The following is a 16,700-nucleotide window of genomic DNA, read 5'->3' as shown; positions in this document are numbered from 1 at the left end:
TTGTGCTTCCTTGCTGACATACTCCTCCAACAGACTGACAGAGTATGGGACGTTGTATTTTTGGCCAAATGACGAATGGTCAGTTTCTACTCTGCCTTACCGCTGTGAAAAAACTGGCTGTAATGGACGTTTAAATGATCCCTAAACCATGGACCACAACTCCCGTGGTGTGAGAGTCATTTTGGTTTACTATTTTCATAAAAAAAGCACACAGTATCACACTTTTGGGATTTCGTTTTTGAAAAAACAAATCTAAAGTTTGATGGGTGGCAGTCATGTTTGACTGAGCCATCTGTCAAACCTGTAACACATTAACAGGAACCGCTTTAATCTTTTTATTTTCAACTTAGCATAGTTTTTCAGTGGTGAGTTGCACATGGTTTTCCTATTGAAAGAATGTGCCTTGCATGCAGTTATTTCTGATCGATATTATCGTCTTTTAGGCTGCACATTTAGATCCAGGGTCTCGCAACTGAGAGCACAATACTTGTTTTCTTTTCTTTTCTTTTTTTGCTTGTATGAGATAATTTCTCCCCAGTCTAATCACATAACTTGTTCTGCACCAGTGTGATACGCTTGCCCTTTTATTATAAAAATCACACCCGTGCTGAAGTCGGTATGAGGTTGATTCCCGCCGGAGTCATCATGGAACGCTGCTGTGAGTTGTGACTGAGATACAGTTCCGCTGTCCCCGACTCTCATTCTAAGAAGGAAGATAACCATGTAAGAGAAGTGTGCAGGCTTGCACACTCAGACAGATGCATTAGTTAAAGCACAGAGGCCGTCTTCCTGACATACAGTACTAAGGTATGGGGTTAGGTCAATCCAATAGACCTAGCAGGTGGGTGCCCCCAACATGCTCTCTTTAGCATAGGGAAATTATTAATAGAAAGGCGTAAGCTTAGTAAAAATATGAGCAATGAACATGGTTGATTTGTTTGTGTTTTTCACCATTCTAATAATGGTTATAATAATCATGTCTCATCTTTCTGATAATTGCATTTCTTGTTTTATTTACAAAGAGCTTTTTAATAAACATTTCAAAATGCAATATCTTATCTTTATGACACTTTGGACATGCAAAAGTGCCAAAACAAAAGGGTTAGATTTGTTTCCATGATTTCCTTGGGAATCCAAAAGGCGTGTTCTAGATTACTGAAGCATCCAGAACTCTGTAGGTTTCGGATTTTGGATGCAGGACTGTGAGTTTGCCAAACAAACCAACAATTACTGATTTATATAAGATTCAGTCTCTATTATGAAGTTTTGTTCTATATGCACAGTCCTACTGGAATCGTAGGCACCATATAACATGCAGCCCGATGTAGTCTGTCCTGTGAAGGTTTTCTGCGCGCAATTTTTGGGTCACTCCATGTCTTCCATATTTGAAAAGGTAACGAGTCTCTCCTTTATTATTTCAAGCAGGGGAGAAACCTTTCCTGTGTGACAAGTGCGGCCGCGGATTTAACCGAGTGGACAACCTGCGCTCCCACGTAAAAACTGTACACCAGGGCAAGGCTGGAATGAAGATTCTGGACCAGGGAGAAGAGGGGGATGAAGACGAGGATGAGGAAGAGGAAGAAGAGGTCAACATTGTCACTGTCTCATCTGATGAAATGGTTACTTTGGCCACTGAAGCTTTAGCTGCCACAGCAGTCACACAGCTGACAGGTAATTGCCGGGATCTGTTACTGTGGCAGTTCTCATAAATATTTCTCTGGAAAACAATGTGTTGTCCCTCCCACTTGTGTAACTGCCTATGTGTGTCTGCATGCAATTGTGACTGTTGGTACTTTTACAATGACTAGCTGTCTGTTAATACTTTGTGGGGGGCACACTTTTGGCAAAATAGATTTTATGGCAGGCTAGAGTCTGGGAACCCAACAGGTGAAAACCATGTAAATAGATCAAAGTAATCAAGCACGTTTGATAAAATCAATGTAATTTTAAAGACCTTGTTAATGCTAAGATGATGTGAAATCCAAGTCCAAAACTGTGCACCAGGATGTCTAAAGGCATGCCCACCAGAACGGGGAGAGATGGGAGGGGGGGCGGGGGGTTGGAGGTGTTATGTAAAGAGGTGGGGGAAGAAGGTGCTGACTTGCATAGTCAAAACCTTTTCTAAGATTGTACCAAAATAATTGTCAGGCAGTTTGGGCCAGCCTGTTAAAAGCCCTGTGCACTAAAAGGCATTTGAAAGTCGCACTGTTTAGCTGCTAGCCATTGCAGGCTGCAGCAGGCATTCAGGGCATGGTTGAATTTCTGCATGTGGAAAATTATTCTTTTTGTTCAGTTTTGAGTCTGCTGCAGGTTACCTGTAGTGAATGCAGGCAAACGCACCTTCAATAATCTAACCTCGAGAGCACACAGGGCGTGATAGCCAAATTACGTACTTCTGCTTTGTAACCGAATGTTAAAATATTATCACCAAGGATTTGCAAATGCATATCCCTTTATCCAACGGCTATGTCTACAATCTTTGGGGTTGTGCTTTTCATTACACTGTTGCGTCTGCTCCAGTATCGGCTGTTGCTTTCTTGCTTAACCCGTGTGTGTGTGTGTGTGTGTGTGTGTGTGTGTGTGTGTGTGTGTGTGTGTGTATATATATATATATGTGTATATACATATATGTATATTACCTACTGGCGATCACCAGTAGGTAGTTATAGTTAGAACCTAGTTTCCATAGCAAAAGTGTTTTTTGATTTGCCAATATCTTTGGCACCGTTTGACGAATCTTTGTGAAATTTTCCAAAAAAGGGTTGGACCTCTTAGTTTATGTGTTGAAAGTTTCGGGGTGATTCATCAAGCGGGGGCAGAGAAAAAAGGGGGGTCCCAAAGCGCGTTTTTTCAATGTTATTTTACATAGGAACTTTATTACAGGCTACAGCCCGACCTGCTGAACGGATTTACACCAAATTTAGCTAAAAGGTAGTTCTTGGTTTAGAGTGCGCCCTTTTTAGGTCTCGCCTAGCGTTGCTGCGCACATGCGCAGCTCGCTCGGCGAGATTTAATGCATATGAGTAATTTCTGAAAAGGGCTTGAAGCCCCGCCCCTTATTCCCATTGGCTTGCGTCACCATTTATGTTAAACGGTGCGTCGCCATTGGGAATAAGCTTTCCAGGGTGCCTCCTTTTCCCTTTTTTGACCGGCCCACCCGGACTGGCTCGCCTGCATTACGGCTGTCGTGACGAAGTTTCTTATCAGAAGCGTCATCACGCTGCCTTGCAAGCACCAGTCCGGCTCTTTGATTGGGCCGGACAAAAAAGCAGACAGGGCGCCGCGTGTTTATTTTTGCATCTCGCTTTCACTTTAAAGTGAAAGCGAGATGCAAAAATAAACAGCGGATGCCTGGCGAGTGCTTGTTAAACACGCCTGCTTCCTTCAACTGTGTCTCCGTCAACAGATATACGCACGCGCGCATGGTGGCATGCTTCCACTATAAACAATGAGCTGGGACGAATGAGGGGGCTGGCAAACTACTTCTTGTCATAACATTGTGCTCTGTCGTAAGTACACCAGTGTGGACAAAGTTCGGAAGCCCGCATGCTATTTTCTGAAGGTGCAATTGGTTCCAGAGCATGACTATCAGTTGGTCCCGGCTGCAAACCTATCTCATGAAAGTATTAAAAAAAATCGCGGACCCAAGCTCACACCCATACGTGGCTAACTTCCCGGAGTCCGGACGTGGAGGGGAGGTTGCCAAACCGCTGCTTACTATCATGTCTCTAACGGTAAGTCTCAAAACTCGCCTCTCCATTCTTTATGAGTAATGAGCTACTGAAAAAAGGGACGGTAACAAGATCTAGTCCGAAAGCTGGTTTACACTAAGTGACATATAAGGGCGATACTGGCATGGACTCGGTGACAGTACTGCGCCTAAAGCCGGAAAAGACTCTCAATAGACGCCACAGAACTGACCTTACGGAAGCGATAGCTCCAACTACTCGCGGCCCGCCACTGCAAAATGGGGGTCGTGATTTTTATGCTTGCGGCAGTAACTAGTTAGGGCCAAATTCCAATGGGCTTATGTTCAAGCCCCTTGCGCCGCCGGTACACTTTTTCCCAAAATGAAAACTGACCCACCGGTGGCCTTGTACAAGGCGCATCCTTACGCGTTGGACGTTCGATGCGGTTCTCTTAGGCGGGTGGCGGTGAGGGAGTTGTTGGGGTGGCCCTCATCACAGGAGGGAGGGCGAGCGTCCGTCCACATCTGCAGGAGTCATATAAATAAATCTCCCGCTGATACCAAATTGCTTCCCCAAGCAGCTGTGTCTGAAGTCTCTGTGGGGGAGGGAGAGGACAGCCTGCTAGTGTCATTGCTAATAACATCTCCATGTGGTGGGAGAGAGGCGCCCATGCAGAGGAGGGGAGTGGGGGGCTGTAAACTTTCCTTTGCTCCCTGCACATTCCAATGAAAGACAAACCTCTGCTGTGGAGTCTGCAGCTTCGGACCCTCCCGCAGAATGTAGACAGGGAAGGCAGTTGCATATCCTCAGCTTCACATTCATCCAGCCACCTGTGCACTAACCCACCGAGCGAACCCCCGTCTCCAGAGACATCCACCCCCCTGTGCACTAACCAAACTATGCTATCCACGTCTCCAGAGACATTCACCCCCCGTGCACTAACCCACCGGGCTTTCTACCTCCCCCCCCCGTGTCCGCATCTATCTGCTCGTCTCCCGAAACACCCACCCACCGCCTATTTATTTATTTATTTAATACGCTTTTACATAGGGCGAACTTTACCCAAAGGTGTCAGAGCGCTTTCCAAACAACTAAGAATACCTGTGATGGAATTTACATATTAACAAGTTACAGATCCTAGCCAACACATCCTTCCGCCCACAAAGTTCAGTAACTGTATCGTCCTCGGAGCGTGTCCATCGCCCGGAGGCTGGCACACACATTTAGCCCCAGAAAGAGGCCATTGTCCCTATGGGAGGCCCACATGACGTGCGTCACGCTGTCAGACCCTGGTGTACACGTACATACCCCCATCTAAGGTAAGCTGTTATGACACAGACTTTCTCCTGACACTCGTCAAGCTAGGATTTCGATGTGCATGCTGGTACTTGTAGTTCTGGTGTATGGAGATGCAGATGCCCGTTGCTCCACCTCGGCCTGCTTGGCCCACATCATGCATGTTCTCCCAGAGGCTGCGGGCTGTCCCTCGTGCCCACAGTGGTCTCACTGAGCTCCTCTGACCTTTGACCCCTGCCTTGTTTTGCGGGAGGGATAGTGATTTGGGTCTCATCAGTGGCACAGAACCACAGGCATTGCTTCCATAGTTAAAGGCATGCCATTGCTCTGTGTGTGGCATCACAACCCTGTGTACTGAAGGAGTGCAGCTTCCCAGGATTTTCCCCAGTACCTCTTGCTCCCCTCATATTAGTAAATCCTCTTGCTGTCCTCGTGGCCATGTCACATTTCCCACCCAGTGTATTACCGCGTAAGTACATATAAGTGTAATACAAGTGGCACAGCTTTGATTTGTGTACAGTTTCATATCGAGGATGCTAGGTCTGTGCAAGAAGGGTGATCGTTCTCCGCTTTGGCTCTCCTTTAGAAGATGGATTTTCAGGGAAGTCCTGAAAAGAGGATGTGAGGTGATTGCTTAGAGCTTTCATCGCTTGAAGTGAACTGAAGCAAACATGTCTTGACGCGTCATTAAGGTTGTTAGAATCTTCAAATATGTGTTGGCTACAGTTTGCTTTAGTAAATTGAATTATTGAACAGCTCGATGCCAGCACCGAAAAAAGAACAAGCGGATTGGCATAGCCAATAGGTCTCGCTATTGGGACCTTATAAGTATTTAGTTATGCAGCACAATATCCTTGGTGCAACAACATCAACTGTTGCATGGCTAAACACTTATAAGTGCCAAAAGCGAGACCTGTTGGCTATACCAATGCTTGTTGTTAAATGGTGTAAATCTGTTCAGTAGTTCCTGAGAGATTTAAAAAAGAAAAATACCGATATCTGAGCACTGAGGAGTCGCGAACCCTCCCAAGCAGAGCTCAATTCTGATTGGCTGCCAACACTCCAGGAACTGTTGGCAGCCATCTTGTGACCGAGTCACAAGAAAAGAGTGTAAAAAAGGTTGAAAAGCAAGAAAAGGGGGCAGGGTAGAAACACCCTGACCCACTAGGCCTGCTCAGGGATCCCACAAGGACCCCCAGGGCCCAAACATTTTTTACGTTTTTTTTTAAACTGCAGAATTATTGTTGGTCGCGAATCCTGCTGGAATTTGTTTTTAAAAATAAAACGCGAGCTCCCGCGCTTCGTTTTCAAAAAGCCCCCGGGTGGGCCAGGTCCCGGGGGTAATCAATGATTAGTTTGCGGGGGCCCCCCGCAGCCCTGGGGACTGCCACCTTCACGGGGCTTGTTAATTTGAATACGGGGGCACGTGCCCCCCCCCCCTGCTGTCCCGGGGCCTGCCACCTCCCCGGGGCATTCAAATTTAAAACGTGGGTGGCCTCACTGGCTCCCCCAAGCACCGGGGACCGCCACCTCCCCAGGGCTTAAATTAAAATAGGTGTGTGGGGGGGGCTCCTGCCCCTCCCCACACTGACTCGGGGACCTCCACCTTCCCGGAGCATTGAATATTTAAATACGGGGGTCTGTTGCGGGCCCCGGGACCACCACCTCCCCGTGGCTATGCAAATGGATGAAGGGGGGGGGCCCCTCCTGGAGCTCTTGATGGCCACCCCCCAGGGTGCAATGTCCCGGGGTGCCCACCCCGGGACATTTCTGTTTGCTGTGGCAGGGCGGGAGCACGGCTCTGCAAACACGCCTCTTGGCACCCTGGTGGAGGGGCGATTAGGTCCTCTTGTGTCCTGAGGACCTCTGGACCCAAGTGGACTTTATCCCCCGAGCAGCAGTGCGCCAGGAGCTGCGTTTGCAGAGTGGTGTAGAAAGGGGGCGTGGCCTCGGAACACCTCTCTGCAACGCAGCTCTGTGGCGCATACTGGAGGTACCTGGTGAGCTAGATGGCCCACAGGGACCCTCAGGAATGAAGGGGACTTAATACCCCAACTTAGAAAGTGCCAGGAGGCGCATTTGCAAGTGGTGGGGAAAGGGGGCGTGGCCTTTGTCCAACTTTCAGCAATACCACTGTGTGGGGCTTACTGGAGGTAAGACGTAGGCTAGTTGGCCCCTAAAGGACCCCCAGCAGCGAAGGGGGCTTCAATCCCCATCCAAGAGCGTGCCAGGGAGCGCGGTTGCAGAGTGGTGGGGAAAGGGGACGTGGCCTACGATGAGAACTTAGCAATCCTGCTGTGTGGGACTTACTGGAGGTAATAGGAGGGGTAGTTGGCCCCCAAGGTTGTCGTTGGAACAAATTTACTCCGGAGGTACTTTGGGGCCTAGAAGCCCTCTTGGTACCTTGTCTAAGTGCTATACAGCGGAATTCCTGAGCGCTGGTCGGTGTCCCAGCACCCTTTCTCCACCACTCTGCAAATGTGACTACTACTTAAAGAAGCATCTTTCTTCACCTCTGACTTAGAGGTAGTTTTAATCCCCCTGCCCTATTATGTACTAGGGCCTCACAGAGGAGGTCATGCCAATCACAGGGGTACCCCAACGCATAGTGTTCCCTAGTGTATGTTGGTGTTTTCAGCATAGCACTGGCTCTAGGCCTGGTTAGTCAGTCAGTTACCACCAGTACCCATCAGCAAAAAGTTGGGGGCACAGGATGACTTTGCAACAAGGCCTCTTTCTGCTCCTCTGTCGGTTCTTTGTGCACATCTCATGCTTCTTTCTGCGCCTTTCTTCCTCTTTCTGCACATGTCCTACCTCTGTAGGCATAGTTAGAAATTAGCATTTAAAAAACCTTAGAAATTCACTGAAAAAAACACTTGTTTCAGGGACGTTCTAGTTAGTTGGACATTTCACTCGAACAAAAACAGTGAAATTCGGCTGTTATAGTTAGTTCAGCTAACTATAACTTGCGCCCCCGCAATGCACTGCTGATGACGTCACATATTACATCACTCATGACATGGTCAGTGACATCACTGATGACATCATCCACGTGATAATTTGATGCATCTTCTCACACCCTAATATAACCATTGATATACCCACTCTAAATTACAGACTGCCATTCTGAAAACCATAGACACTCCAACACCTACATACACTCACTGATTCTTAGGTCTACACACCCATCCACTCACTCACCCATACAGTCACTCATACTTACAATCACTCATCGGTACAGGACTATTATATGCACTCATACACCTATATAGACACTCACACACTGCCACTCATCCATAGTTACACACACACACCTAGTCCGTCATGCAAAGAATTAATCATCACACTCCCATTTACTCACCTATACAGTTATACACACACCATCTGACTTACTCATACAGATACTAACCCATACTTACGCTCTTATACAATCACTGATACAAGCACACACTCATCCATATTGCCACTCTCACTTACAGGCATTTATACATTCCAACAGTCACATAGACTGCCTTTCACATATGTAGTTAATCACACATGTACCTCTGAGACATGCATTCACTCACCAACACACCCATACACACACTCACCCACCCATACAGTCCATAACAGATGCACTCTTGAATCCATACACCCAGTGAATTACCCACTCACACATCTATGCAGAGTCACACACCCCCCACCCACACAAACACAACAGGCACCCATACAGATACTTAGACAACCAATCAATAACCCATATAGACACTCATGTAGCTATTCACCAACCCATGCAGCCGCTTACACACCAATAGACAGACTGATACAGACATTTACACAGTTTAGTCACTAACCCATGCATTCAGTAAGATACGTTTAATCACTCAGTCACGCACCTACTGAATCATCCATTCAGACACTCATACACCCACGCATTTTTCAATACACCTTGGCCTATATATCTATTAAACATATTTAAACTTCACAGAAACACAGTCACTGGATGATGTCAAGAGTGATGTCATCAGTGATGTCACTGACCATGTCATGAGTGATGTAATATGTGACGTCATCAGCAGTGCATTGCGGGGCGCGAGTTATAGTTAGCTGAACTAACTATAGCGGACGAATTTCACTGGTTTTTTACGAGTGAAATGTCCAACTAACTGTAACGTCCCTGAAAGCTGTGTTTTTTTCAGTGAATATATATATATGTGTGTGGGTGTGGGTGTGTGTGTGTGTGTGTGTGTGGGTGTGTGTGTATATACATATATATATATGTGTGTGTGTGTGTGTATATATGTGTGTGTGTGTGTGTGTGTATATATATATATGTGTGTATGTATGCATATATTATTATTCAGCCTGAGGCTGGCCAAAGGTTTTATCAAATACACAAAACTACTGGAAATCGCTCGAGGAAGCATTACATCCCATCTTTCTGTTGACCACCAATTTACCTCCGTTTATACCCATTTATATGCAAATCAGTCTTGACCCTGCTCCAGTAGGAACAGCCGAACCCGCACTGCCAGGGCGGGTCCTCCCTGAACTGGAACACAAGCAACCTGAGACCAGTTTCGCACTGATTGTTTGATTGTCATGTCCTATGTGGCTAAGGGTTTGCCTAGACGTGGGTACTGTGCCACTGGAACCAATCTACACACGACTTTAGAGCTCCAATCAGGGCGAAACCGATCTTGGGTTGCTTGTGTGGTTCAGGGAGGACCTGGCCTGGCAGTTTGGGGCAGATGATCCAGCTTAAATTTAGGGTCAAATACTTCCAGACTCCTCATTAGGAGCATACTGTCTGTAAGCTGGCGTCTGCAGAGGCCAGAGGGGATTGCTGTCCCATCTGAAAAGGAGTCTAAGAAGATTGACTCTGCCAGGAAATCGGTATCTCTTGGGGCAGCTGTGCATTGGCACATTGCCAACTCGGTGAGCCTCTTCTTCAGGTACCTTCGCTACCACTGGGAGTAGTTACAGGAGCTGGTTGGGCTCCTAGAGGCCCACCGAAAGCGAGGTTAGGGTAAGGCCACTTAGGACAAAGCTATTTACAATTATAATATTAAGTGTAACTTCAACACCGTAGACACAGTGGCTAGGAATAGCCACACTAGTGTCCTTCTCTGCAGGCATGCCTGACTTATGGTGTCAGGGTTTAGTCTAGAGGTGCAGTAGCATCTCTTAAACATACCTTTTGATGGTGAGCATTTATCTGGCCCTCGAGTCAACCAGATGCTTGGGGGGGGGGGGGGGGGGGGGGGGAAATGATTGACATAAGTAATTCTATATGCACCCTACTGACCCCTAGTCCCAAATCAGCAATCCATAAGCAGGAAATCAGGGAACTTAGCAAACTAGGTGGCTCGGACCAAGGACCTCCTCCTCAGCAATCCCTTAAGGACCCTTAACATCCTAAGCTCTTCTATAGAGGGGCCTATACAGGGAATGTTCGTGGGAAAGGTAGTGGTGGGTCCCCAAGGGGCTTCCTTGCTACAAAGTGTTCTTTCCACTTTTGCTTGGGAAAACGGTACTAATAAATCCAGATAACATGACAGACATGTTTTGTGTTCAGAATCAGGGTCATTCCAACCAGCTCCTCTGCACTAGATCAAGAGATTTGATATTGGGCACGCTGCAGCAGCTTTCACCTGTTAGTGGAGCATTTGCCCTGAGTGGGGAAATATTTTGTGGATCTTCTCAGCAGAATGCCATAACAAGTTGACAAATGGAGAAACTACCTACAAGACATACACGGGTACTTCCACCGGTAGGGGAGTCCAGAAATGGCCTGTTCACCCCTCACAAAAATGCAAAATGACAAACCTACCCCTCCAGATACACCCAATGTTCATGGGCAGTGCACTATGGATGAAATGGTCAGGTACATTTGCGTATGCTTTTCCGCCACTCCCCCTCATTCTCTACGTGGTGAGGAAAAAGAGGCAAGTGTCCATGAAATGCCATCCTAGTAGCTTCAACCTGGGCGGATAGCTTGGGTATTTAATGTTCCTGGAGAGGCCAGCTAACCCTCAGGAGAAGTTCCCACACACCAGGCCTTATTCAGCATCAGGGTCTGCTTAGATACCCAGATCCCAAACAATTGAACCATGAAATTTGGTACCTCAGAACCTAAATTTGGGCAACCTCATTCTTTCAGAGGAATGTGGCTACCCTGATAAAATCAAGAACGCCCACTAGTCACACCTAATGTGCTGCTAAGTGGAAGTGGTTTATGCACTACTGCGTCTCCAAGCATTTAGAGCAGGTGTCTCCAATCGGTCGAATGCGAGTTGCCAGTAGCTCGCAGAAACCTTCAGAGAAGCTCCCAGCCTTGAGTTCATTTTTAACTAAGAGGTACGATAAATAAGGGTTGCATTTTCCTTTTAAAGTTAAGGAAAGGCTATGTTTATTTTACATTATTATCAGGCTGCACATAGCAGAGCCTGATAATGAGCAGTGCTCCACTCAGATTTATGAACCGTGTGGGTCACAGAGGTTCAGGACTGAAGCACTGAGGTTTTTAACGCTTAAATAAGTCGTTCTCAACTCGTTCGTTCAATATCTTTATTCGATTCATACAAAGAATCATAAAAGCACAAAATTAAAAACATAAAATACATGGTTAAAATGAGCCATCAATGAAACAAAATTTTAGTTGAGAGACCGTCATACAGCATAAGTACAAAAAATCCAATGGGAGATTACAGATCTAAGATAGATTATCCATAACGTTTCCTAATCCGGAGCGACACTCGTATGAAGTTCAACATAGCACAACAAACTTCAACAGAAGATAGTGACAACAAGTAGTCATAGCCTTCATTATAGGCACATGGTTGCCGCCCCTTCAGGATAGGCTTAATGAATCTAATCCTAGGTTCCTGGTATAAAGAACAAAAAAGGACAACGTGTATAGTACTTTGACTGACTCTATTGTTACAAGGACAGGGGGGTAGCCTCTCACACCAACCCCCTTGTTTAGGGAAGGCAAAAAGGAAATGGAGTGTATTTAGCCTAAGCCTTGTAAGATAAAACCGCCATTGGACATTAGTCGAAAAAGTTAAATAAAACTGATGCCGAACCTTAGATGCATGACTTGTTGGGCCTCCCAAACTAGATGTATCTAAAAATTTCCAATAACATGCTTTAATTTGGGTTTTTATGTTTCCCTGAATATTTTCAGGATTTTCATAAACATAGCCCAAACATATCTTATGCAACATGTCACTAACATATGACAGCCAGGGAATCTGTTTTACATTATCTAGGCTCATACAATCTAAAAGAATTTCTCTAGAAAGTTGGAGGTCGTCCGATAACCATATTTTGCACCATAGTAATAAAGGCGACAGGCGGATAATATCAGTCACTTTGGTCATTCCCATTTCGTTGTGGCAGAAGGTGTTTGATGAACCCGATGGAATCAGTAATACCCGTTTTAAAAATTTGTTTTCCATCACCTGTATGACTGAAGGATTCTCAGTCCCCCATACTCCTGCCCCATAAGTGGCCACAGATAGACATTTAGATGTATATAGGGTTTTGAGATGCGCAACAGGTTTTTGACCCAACTTGCCACAAAAACGGAAAAGACCTTCTATAGAGCGAGTAGTACTCTGGACTCGAGTCTTCATTAATGGGGCCCAACTTAATTTGTTGTTGAAGAGATTTCCCAGGTAGTTAAAGTTATCCACCTTTTCAATGGTGAAGTTATTCACCACAAATTTCCTAGATTTTGACCCTTTTGGGCCACAGACCATAGCAAAGGATTTTGCAAAATTTACCTTTAGGTCAAGGTCCAACATGAAGGTGTTAAAAGCATCTAAGCATGTCTGCATGCTATTTCCAGTGAGGGTCATTAAAACAGTGTCATCTGCATATGACAATATGGGAATACTCCTACCATTTACCTTTGGAAAATCACAACAATGGTCCAGCAAATGCTTCTCCAATCCATTTGTATACACCAAGAATAAAAAAGGTGCCAAAATGCACCCTTGATGGACCCCCTCAGTTGAGGGAATCGGTTTTGTTATTTCACCCCCAGGTCCAAACCTTATGGCCATGGATGTTGCAGCATGCAATCTGCGGAGCAGCGTAACCAACGGTTCTTCAAAGCCCATACTATCCATCATCTGCCATAGCTTACTTCTGCAAACCGTGTCAAACGCGCTAGACAAGTCCATGAAGGCAAGGTAAATTGCAGAATTCCTTGCCTTCATGTACTTTGTAATAATCCGCGCCAAATTTAAACACTGTTCGACCGTCCCCTTCCCACTTCTAAATCCATACTGGGAGTTCACAATTAAACCAACAGAATCAGCCCACGTTTCCAGTCTGGCCAAAATGACCCTTCCCAATAACTTACATGATGCATCAATCAAGGATATAGGTCGATAGCATCGGGGGTCACACCTATCGCCCTTCTTAAAAATCGGCACCACCACTGCCTTCTTCCATGATACAGGAATACTACCAACAACCACAGCCCTGAAGACATTTAACAGCAACGGGGCCCATACTTCCATATTGTGCTTGAAAAAGTCCAAAGGAACAGCATCAGGGCCCGGAGCTTTTAATGATGTACCTTTCCTCAGAGCTTCTTCAACCTCCTCCAGTGTAAGCGAGGAGCTAAGAAGCGAAGCTGTAGATGGTACTACCAAAATTCCTGGGTCATCCAACAAATCCGAGGGTGATAATGCCTTGGGATTAAAAATGTTACCAAAGTGAACTTCCCAGGATTCACCAGTGACCTGCATCACTATGCTTTCCTTGGTATCACTTTTAAACAGGGGACGATTTACTACGTCCCAAAAGAGCCTACTATCTTTTAACTCAGAGGCCTTTTCTAAATCTTCCCAGGCACAATTTTTTAACTCCTGCTTCCTCTTTATAATAGCCTCTTTATAGGCCTTCCTAGTTGATCTTACCAAGTCTTTATTCCTTGGTTTTTGCATAAGGGCCGCTTTTAGGGATTTATGTGAGGCGGAGCATGCGGAGTCGAACCATCTGAAACACTTTATATTCTTTTTCCCTGCTGGTTTTGTAAGATACTCAGCCACATGCCCACATAATTTTTCAAAGCTCCCAATAACCTTTTCTGGGTCTAATATTGACATTTGACATAAGTCGATTTCAGTCTTACAGTCATTAAAGATCTTCGCCTCTAGACCTACAGCATCTATTTTACCCCACTTCATGGTAACGCCCTGATTCTTATTATATTTTATAGGCTGATCCCAGTCCGAGTGTTTCCCACTAGTAGGGATACGCAGAGATAGCTTTAAGGGGTTATGGTCGCTTGCAGCATTAGCTATTATCTCAAGTCTATTGACATAAAGCAGGAAGTTACTGGACACAAAAATAAAATCAATAGTGCTTGTTGCACCTCTTGATCCATGAAAGGTTGGTATTGGCGAAATGTCTGGGGCTGCCCAGGGCTCTACCATACATAAATCATTTAGAACAATAATATTATTTAAGGCATCCCCCTGGGGCGTGTGTTTAAAATGCATCAAAGGTTGTTTATTTAAATCCTCAAGACCACACACATTTGAACCACCAAATTTGCACAATGAAGAATTAAAATCACCAACCCAAACAACGAATAATGGAGGTCGTTCACTACGAGCCTTGCTTATTGCGTCCTCCAAACTCTGAATTGTGGTTACATCATTCCTGTCAAAAACATTATGGTACCAGTTGATTAACAACAAGGGCTCGGGGAACAGATTTTCAAGCACTAGCAGTTGGAACCAGGGAGTGTCCGCTATCTTTAAACTTATCAAGTTCTTAAGTTTGATAGAGAGTGCTGTCATTATCCCGCCCCTAGCCCTCCCCGCTGGTGATGGTACCGCCAGGACGTTAAAAGATTGAAAACCATCAATTTCCTCACCCGTTCTGCTCCATGTCTCCTGGAAGCACAGAATGTCCTGGCTACCCACATAGTCCAACCAACCTTCATCCTCTAGTCTACCCGCAAGACCGGCAATATTCCATGACATTAGACACAACGTAGGTTCCCCTTGGTTATCGTCCACAGGCTCTTTTAAGCTTGTCTGGTCGTGCTCAATAATCAATAGATTTGGCTCACGGCCTGAGATACTGATCACCTGTGTATCCAAAAGTATATTAGACCCTACATTGAGATCGGTGACATCCACCACCGAATTATCCTTCTGGCTTACCCCCTCGTTTTCCCTTATAGCCAAGTCTGATATAGGTGATACATTTTCCTTTTTTTTGTCTGATGGTCAATCTAGACCCTCCATTCCCACCAATGGGTCAAAACGGTTTCTTAGGGGAATGTTGCTATTTGGCATCCACCCTAGATATTCCTCCCCCTGAACTCTCATTTCTGGTTGATCATAAGGTAGTTGCATAGTGTTACTAAAACTTATAGGCCCCATAGGGCATCCATCACCCTGGTACCTCATACCAGGATGGTTTTGGGGGGGTTGAAATATAGTTTTGTTCTGTATCCATCCAGGGTGACTATTTCCCTGCAGTCTTGGCCCAGAGTGACCATTTCCCTGCAATCCTGGCCCAGAGTAACAATTACTTGGTGAAACATGATATAGGTTGGGATAAAAGTATTCAAGGCCTATACATTGGATGTCCCCCATTCTAGCAAACCTTGCTTTATCGCAAATTAGGTCTTTAACCCACCTATCCCTAAAATTGATAAAAATACAGTCCCCCTCTAAATCCTTCTTGCTTGGTCCAACCCAAGGAACCCTTCGTACACCTAATATTTTTGTGGCAGAGGCTGGGGGAAGTGGTCTATTATTATTAAGCCAGAATATAACTTTGTTTAATAAGTCCTGACTTGATTCGTGTTTATTCGGTGCAACCACCGGGACCCCTGTCAGGATTACCATAAAAGGGGCGGAATCGGGGGGTATGTTCACACAAATTGGTTTACTTAGAGGAGCTTTTTTATCCGAGACTAATAGTCCACTCGATAAAGTTGGTTTAGCTCCCAGTGCTACCACCGGTATAGATGTAGTTGGGATCGGTGTTGTTGCTACGGCTATCTCAGACATTAGCTGAGAGGCCGCATCAACCACCAGTGTGGGTTTAGTTAAAGTTGTCTGAGCGGGGATTCGCTGAGTATCACCAGATATGGAGGATTGGGATGATTTGCTTGAGTTTTGGGTAGAGGTTTTTTGAGAACCCTTCTTTGTAGCAATGCAAATCTCCGGGGACTCAGGCGATTTACTATTTTTAACCAAAGTACCTCGTGAGTGTGTATTAACTGATAATAAGAGCTCTAATTGATCTTATTTTAGATTGACAATTTGTGTTCTCTCTATGAGGGGCATCAAGAGGCTTTTTAACAAAGTTTCAATGTGTCCTAACAGTTCATCATTATTGCGATTTTTACAGCAAATAGGCGGATAACCGGGATTCCCCGACTGTATTCCCTTTCCCTTCATCTGACCCCTCCCTCTTTTACGTTTTCTGGTTTGTATAACTGCTTTGACATAGTCCAGAGCTTGACGTTGTAAGGGGGCAGGCTCCAACAAACTCGAGTTAGTGCACAGCTTACCGTCCCCGCTAATATCCGATGCAGTGTGATCTTCTAATGGACAATCCACTACAACATCCCCCCTAGATATTTCTTGGGAGTCTGGGATTACTACTAGATTGGGGCTAGCTTCCAGATCATTAGTTTTGCTTTTTTCCGGAGTAACCACAGAGCCAATCCGTCCCAAGGATGAGCGTTTG

General features: G+C 45.5%; 1 protein-coding gene across 4 annotated transcripts in view; it reads left to right on the top strand.

Moving 5' to 3' along the window:
• ZBTB17 (zinc finger and BTB domain containing 17) overlaps window positions 1-16,700 on the top strand; it is a 405,882-nt gene that overhangs the window by 283,193 nt on the left and 105,989 nt on the right. For 2 of the 4 annotated variants that reach the window (XM_085609022.1, XM_085609020.1), the window contains exon 13: window positions 1,426-1,671. In XM_085609022.1, coding sequence (XP_085465148.1) covers window positions 1,426-1,671 — 246 coding nt within the window. Of the gene's footprint in view, window positions 1-1,422; window positions 1,672-16,700 lie in introns of all 4 variants that reach the window. The other 2 variants (XM_085609021.1, XM_085609019.1) reach the window with 1 other exon arrangement.

This window comes from Triturus cristatus, chromosome 1_2 (genome assembly GCF_964204655.1).
Source record: "Triturus cristatus chromosome 1_2, aTriCri1.1, whole genome shotgun sequence".
Taxonomy (NCBI): Eukaryota; Metazoa; Chordata; class Amphibia; order Caudata; family Salamandridae; genus Triturus; species Triturus cristatus.
Note: the sequence above shows the minus strand (reverse complement) of the source record. Positions and strands in the feature narration are given on the sequence as shown.